The sequence below is a fragment of the Elephantulus edwardii genome, unplaced genomic scaffold (assembly GCF_000299155.1).
Source record: "Elephantulus edwardii isolate Elephantulus edwardi_28Jun2011 unplaced genomic scaffold, EleEdw1.0 scaffold00236, whole genome shotgun sequence".
Lineage (NCBI taxonomy): Eukaryota > Metazoa > Chordata > Mammalia > Macroscelidea > Macroscelididae > Elephantulus > Elephantulus edwardii.
In genome coordinates, this window is record NW_006399986.1 from 2,847,812 (window position 1) to 2,855,000 (window position 7,189).

At 53.4% G+C, this 7,189-nt stretch overlaps 1 protein-coding gene across 1 annotated transcript; it reads right to left on the minus strand.

The window, feature by feature from the left end:
- Nucleotides 1-2,806: 2,806 nt before the first annotated feature.
- Nucleotides 2,807-5,391, minus strand: LOC102865622 (sialic acid-binding Ig-like lectin 10-like). Its single transcript, XM_006898718.1, has 6 exons — nt 4,890-5,391; nt 4,531-4,815; nt 4,199-4,243; nt 3,819-4,082; nt 3,480-3,566; nt 2,807-2,904 (listed from the first exon to the last, which is right to left on the minus strand). Exons 1-6 carry the CDS (start codon nt 5,389-5,391, stop codon nt 2,807-2,809), a joined length of 1,281 nt encoding a protein of 426 aa, XP_006898780.1.
- Between the last annotated feature and the right edge of the window lie 1,798 nt (nt 5,392-7,189).

Here is a 7,189-nt window from a genome sequence, read left to right on the forward strand (position 1 = left end):
AGTAAGTAAATCGCTGCTCTCATCTTATTTCTTATGTTTTGCTTTCCATCAGAATAATAGAGCACAGAGGTGACGGAAATCATGACAATATCCAGCCCCTAGTGTCTTCTTATTAAGTAAATCACCTCCCCACACCTGAACAAATAAGGTGAGAATCCAGCTCTGTCTTTGTCCCCAGAAGGACAGCTACCAGAGAACAGAGGTTATTGAAGTTGTTCAATAGAACACACTACTCCTGAAGGTCCCCTTTCCAATTCCAGGCAGCTCACTGTAAATTTAACAGACAGCATAACTGACTGATCTCCATGTCAAGGTTCCAGGCACCTGATTTTCCTGATGTGACAGCAGAGTGTGCCATATACCTCATTTGCATTTTTCACAAACTTTCCAATCCCCTTGGTGGGCCACAAGCACCTCATTTGCATGGTCTCATCCAGTCACTTGGTGGGAGATACAAAGGCTAAATTAAATAATCCACAGCATCACAACTGTGCTCTCATCTTATTTATTATTTTGGGCTCTCCATCTCAGTTCTTCTCTCTAGAATAACAACTACGAGAAGACAGAATTGTGGTGGTGGTGGTGGTGGTGGTGGTGGTGTGTACCGTTGAATCAGATCTGACTGGCACAGGAGGAGATTGCCCCTCCTTCTCCAGCGAAGCATCTGGTGGATTTGAACCATGTGGCTTTGGTATTGCAGCACAGTTTCTTGCCACTAGGCCACTATAGCTCCCTGAGAGGATGGAACTTTTTGAAGTTGTATCCTCTAATGCAATCTTGGAATCTATGACAGTATCCAAGCACATAGTTGGTGCTCTATAGTACACTGTGAAGATGTTTCTGAATTAATGATATCACTTCTTTGATCAACAGAATCCTTGGAATGTTATATATACACACCCACAAAACCCCCCATGATGGAGAACACTGGGGAGGAAGGGAGGGCCTCTGGCTAGGACAGATCACCTAAGCTCCAGATACGTTCAAGCCTCCCAATGGTCTTTAATACAAGGTAGAGAAAGCTCCCCTGTGCTTGGCCATACCGGCTTGAGAAAGCTCGCCACCTGGGAAGTTGGCTGCTGCATCTGTTGAGCTGGGAGTGGTTCGCACGAGGCTGAGGTTCTCCTAACCAATCCGCATGTCCCACGTTTGTAAGTCCACCCTATCCTGTCTTCCTGTTTACATACTTGTATACAATTGTACTGCAGTCCCAAAAAAATTGAGCTGGAGTGACTCTCTGATCCTCTCCCGGAGCGGTGTGTCTCCATCATGCTTACCCCCATCATGGTGTCGCTGCTAAGTTGCCGGCAAACAGACAGCAACACCCCCATGCATATGAACACTTATATATGCATTCATGAATATACACATATTCATATACACTCACATACAGATGTATGCATCATACATCTGAATAAATGTATATTTAAATATATAAACGTATATATATATACACACATACACACTTGTAAATGCATGTAAACAGAATAATTCATGAATACACATGCACAAATATATGTGTACACTGATACATAAATACACTTATGTATATACAAATATATTCATGCATACCCATGTACATAATCATATACATGTGCATTTATATGCACTATTGACATACATATGCATGTACACACCTAGCTCCCTTTGCACACATTTCTCCCTTGCACACATGCCCACATGCAAGCACACATATGCATTACTGAACCACAGGACTGAGTGCAGGGACAGACAAAGCTTGCAGAAGCAGAACTGAAGAAGGAAGGGCGTTCTGGAGAAGGAGCTACACACGCAAAGCCAGAGAGACACACACCCAGAGGGTGAGGTGAGGTGAGGCCCTGGGCCGGGTGGGGGGAGGTGGAGATCTGGCTGGGGGTTGGGCAGCAGGGCGGGTCCCGGAGGTCTGGAGATGCAAGGTGTTTACACCTCATTTTCTAGCTTAGAAGAGGAAACAGCAGCGTCCACCCTGAGGAAGAAGGGACCATATATGACCTGGAAGCCCAGAGTGTACTCCTGTATGAGGAGAAATGGGAGGGAGGGAGGGAGGGAGGGAAGAAGGGAGGTGAAGATGTCAGGGAATGAGGAAGAGCTGAGGCTGCAGGAGGGGCCAGGGTCAGCAGGGCAGGGACAAGGGTGTCCCTGTGAAGGGGAAGGATGGGCCAGGTCAGTGATCAAGGACCTAGGAGAAGGAAGAGGGAACAGAATGGAGAATGGCCCCCTGGTTTCTGTCCTGAGAGAGTAGAATCGGCTGAGCCATTAGGGAGATGGGACACAGCAGGAGCAGAGGCTGGGGAAGAGAATGGACGGCAGCTCAGTGCTGGCCATATTAAGTGGAGCAATCATGGGGGCCTTCCTGAGGAAGGTGTCAAATGGGGCATGGGAAAAGGAAACAGCCACCTTACTCACCTGAGGTCCTAACCCATGACTATGCCTGTGTCTCCCCAGCACTTGTCCTCCACGCCCAGAGTCGCTCCTACTGCTCTCTGCCTGCAGGCCCTCACCCTGAGAAACACAGAGCCTCTCAGTCCAGCCAGAACAGGACTGTGGGGGACGGAGCCTCTGTCCCCTCTCAGGCTGGATGAGGGGGCTTGCCTGGGGCAGGATGGGAACTCCAGAAAATCTGATGAGAGCAGGGACTGTCCATCCCAGACACTCGGGCCATGGGGTTATTGCAGGAGAATTCCCACCCCAAGCATCCCCATCTGTCCACAAGCCCCTGATCCCTGGGTCCCTCCAGGACTGAGGTTCTGGGGTCCAGCTCCCTGGCCCTGCCCTTCCACATCTCCCCATCCTCCCAGGGCTGTGCTCACATGGAGAAAGTGAGGCAGAGACTGAGAAGCAGGGTCTTGACTGCAGCCGCCGTGACGGCCACCAGAACCACGTCCGCCATGGGTCCTGGTGTCGCTGTGGGGAGGCGGGGAACACAGTGACCCCCTCCACGCTCCTGTGTGTCCTCTGCTCCCACTCGGATGAGACGCTGTTCTCTGATTCTTCTGCATCACTGTGCGAGGACCAGGCCACGACTCCCACGTCTAGATGTCCAGCAGGGGAGCAGGGACTCTGGTCTGGGACTAGTGGAGGGGTGGCATTTGGGTCTCACAGGTGAGTCTGAGTGCACGGCTGAGGTCCACTGAGCCACAGTGAGGACCGTGTGGTCAGAGAAGGGAGAGTGGGAGTCAATGGGGTGGTGGACACTTTAATCCCTTGGTGCCCACTCTGCACAGGAAGACAAAGGGAGACCAGGGGCTCTGAGTGTCGCCCTCCCTCTGACCCCAAGACAGCTCCAGGACCCCAGGATCTGAGGACTGTGAGGGTCTCAGTGTCGGGGGGTTGCTGCTGTCAGACACATAATATGAGGTGGACAGAATGGCTCTCCAGTACTCAGAGGGTCAGGTCATGTTTTCCATGACTGGATTGCAGGAGGACACCCCAGATAGATGCAGAGCTGGGGACACAGGGACTCCCTCCCCATTCCTGACTCCTGGGACCACGATGTGGTTCTCTGCCCTCCTTCATACCTGTCCTGTTGGTTGGGGACACCACCACTGTCAGGTTCTCTGGAGGGTCTGAAAGAGAAGTAGGGGCCTGGCTTCAAGGGGGCAGGGACTCCCCTGGGGTCAAAGGGAGCCTTCCTGGGCTAAGGATGTGGAGCGGATATTGAATCACCTGCTGGGACCCAGAAACAAACCACACAAGGATTCCAACAGGTGGGGAGCCTCCTGCCATTGCCCTGAGTACAGGTCCCTCCCAGCTCTGGGACCCTGATCCCAGGACCCCCAATTTGCTAATATCACCCACACACACACATACACACTCACACTGCACAGAGAGGTCCAGCCAGCGCTGCGGGGAGCCCAGCCTGTTCTCTGCTCGGCAGGTGTAGCGCCCGGCGTCCTCGGGTCCCACCTGAGGCCGCTCCAGTATCAGGCTTCTGGGCCCCGAGGGAGGAGACCAGGAGAGCACCCTGTCATTCAGGACCCAGCTCAGCGTGGGTGGGGGGTGGCCATCAGCCTCACAGAGCAGCCGCAAGAACTGGCCTTTCTTGACGTCCACTCGTGAGTCCTTTCCCAGAGGTTCCCTAACTGGAGAAAGGGCAAGTGGGGCTGCAGGGAGAAGCACCAGGTCCAGCGGGTCCCCAACTTTTTGTTCTCCATAATAAACTGACTCAGCCCCATTCACACCACCCCCATCAGGGTACCTGATGTTCCCAGGAAAACGTGGATGACAAGGTCCTTCGGGGCGTCTGCAACAAGACCATGAGGCAGCTCTGAGAGGAATGCTGCCCCCCAGGTACAGAGAGAGTGTGACTGTCCTTGGTCCTCCCTGGGACCGTGGCACCAGGTGCACAGTGGGACCCAGAGAACTGGAGTGTCCCGTTAACTCTCAGGGCAAGTCAGCTTCCCGGGACCCACATTTTCTCCTGGGGGACCCTCTCAGCTCATGCCTACTGGTTACCATTGCCTTCTCCCCTTTCTTTACACTGGCCTGTCCGCCCCCCCGCCCCCGCAGTCCTTCCCTTCACAGACTCACGGGCCACTCTCAGCTGGACGGTGTTTGAGGCGCTCACACCATTTTTCAATTCCACTCCACAGGTGAGCCAGGCTTTGTGGTCTTGGGGCCTCGGGGTGACGGGGAGCACAGAGAAGGAGATGTAGTTTCGTGGTGCAGCTCCTTGTGAGGAGAGGGCCACCCCAGTCCAGGAAAACGTGGGGGACGGACACCCCTCAGAGTCCCCAGGAAACACACAGAGCAGTGTCGCTGGGCACCCAGGCTCCAGGGTCTCAGGGACGTAGATGTCAGGCTTCTGCATCAGGTCTGGGGGGGGGGGTGTCTTAGTCTCAGATGCCTGGCCCATCCCCCAGTCATCCCCAAACAAGCTGGCTCCGTACCTGTCACTCTCAGGGTTACCATGTGTTCTTTATAATTATATTTCACAATGTTTCCTCTCTCCACCTGAAAGAAATACTTGGCCGCGTCCTGCCTCCGTGCATCTCTGACCAGAAGCGAGCAGCTCCCGTCCCTGGGGTCCCCGAGGAGCTGGAATCGGCCTCTGGTCCCCTCTTCTACTTTCCTTTCTGGATTGTTTGTGGCCACTGGAGCCCCAGTGAGAACATCGGTCTGTTCCCGGAACCAGTAGCCATGAGCTGGATCAGACCTGACCCAGCCCATCCAGGGGTGGGAGAAGGTGCAGGGTATGGAGACGCACAGGCCCTCCTGCACCGTCACCACCTCCTGCACCCTCAGCTGGTAGCTTCTATAACGAGAAACTGGGAACCTCTGGGGAGACTGAGGCTGCTGGCCAGCCCCAGTCCCAGCCGGGGACCCCCAGACCCCAGCACACGCTGACCCCCACAACAACAGCAGCATCAGGAGTGAGGCCAGTGGGGACATCTCTGCAGTTGCAGCGAGCCTGGCACCATCTGGCTTCTGGTCCGTCTGTCTGTCTGGGAGGTAAGCTCCCCAGGAAGGAGCAGGCAGGGAGGAGGTGGGACTGTCCACAGAAGAGGAAGCTCGGTGGTTATGGTTCCTGGGACACCGCCTGCCCCTTCTCCTCCCACAGATGGAGGCCACAGGGCCGAGGGGGGATGCCAGCCAAGGCCCTGTACACCGGGGCGTGGAGGGACAGCCCAGAAGTGGGGGGGGGCGTCATTCCTGGTAGGGGACACCTTAGCTTCTTGAAACTCCTCGAGTGACGTAAATATTTTGTATTGACCACTAACCTGAAGGTTGGCCATTCAAACCCACCAAGTGAGTTCAACTTCTAAGGTCCCCACAAGTTGAAAATGGCTCACGGTGGTTTGGGTTCTGCCCTGACCACGTACGAGCGTGGGTGGCTTTTAAACAACAGGAATGGATCATCCCTCAGGTCTGGTCAGTGGGTTGACGCAGTGCCTTCAGCTGTGGGTTTGAGCGGGGTGGAGACCGTGGGGTGGGACGACATTCTGAGCTGCTGTTCGTGGGGGTCCCTATGGGTTATGAAGGATTTAACAGCCCCTAACAACAGCAACAACACAGGTCTGGGGTTGGCGCTCTGAAATAAAGGTCACTGTCCAGGGGCTGCAGGGAAGACCCTTCCTTGTCCTCTCAGTGGGGGGTGGGTCCTCAGGCCTTGGCGTTTACTGGCATGTGGCCACATCACTCTAGTGTCTGCCTCCATCTCCACGTGTCCATCTTCCCTCCCTGTCCCTTCCCTCCTTGTGAGGACACCAGTCACACGGGGACCGGGACCTGCACTAATCCAGCATGGCTTCATCCTGAACCATTGCATCTGCACAGACCTTAAATCGGCTCAGCTCACAGGCGCCTGGTTGTTGGGACTGTGTTGTTGTTTGGTGTCCTCAAGGCCACTGCAACGCGTGGCCACACTCTGTGAGGGGATCTGAGCCTTGTCTTCTCCTGCGCCATCCACGTCCTCTCTGACGCACTCGAGACCACTGTTTCGAAGCCACCTCGCTGAAGATCTCTCCCTCTTTCGCTGACCCTCCACCATTCCAACCATAATGTCCTTTTCCAGGGACTGACCCTTCCTCGCAGCGTGCCCAAAGGATATTAGACAAAGCTTTGCCATCTTTGCCTCTAAGGGGCACCTGGGTTGCACTTTCTCCAAGACATTTGTTTGTTCTCTTGGCAATCCATGCAGTAGTCAGCATTTTACCACCTTGGTTTTCCTACCCCAAAACCTATAACTTCAATACAACAGGACTGAAAAATATCAGACAGATTCCAGTAGAGGGGCAGTCCATAGTATCCCTGACCCTTACTACTCTAAACTCCTGAGGTCATCAGAAATAAGTCACATGGTGCAACCCCTGGGGAAGGCAGTGTGGTGCTTTCTCAAAAAGTTGCAAATAGAGATACCATTTGAACCAGCAATTCCACTACTGGAAATAAACCCCCACCCCCCAAAAAAATAACTGACATCCAAGCAGATATATGCACACCCACGTTTATCGTGGCTTTGTTCACAATACCAAGGAGTTGGAAACAACCTACGTGCCTATCAACAAACAAAGGGATAGAGAAGCTGTGATATATTCACACAATGGAATACTACGCTGCATTGAAAAACAAGGAAATCTTAAAACAACTGTGAGATATCATCTCACCCCAGTCAGAATAGCAAAATTTAACAGAACAGCAAGCAACAAATGCTGGTGAGGTTGTGGAGAAACTGGAACCCTTATTCACT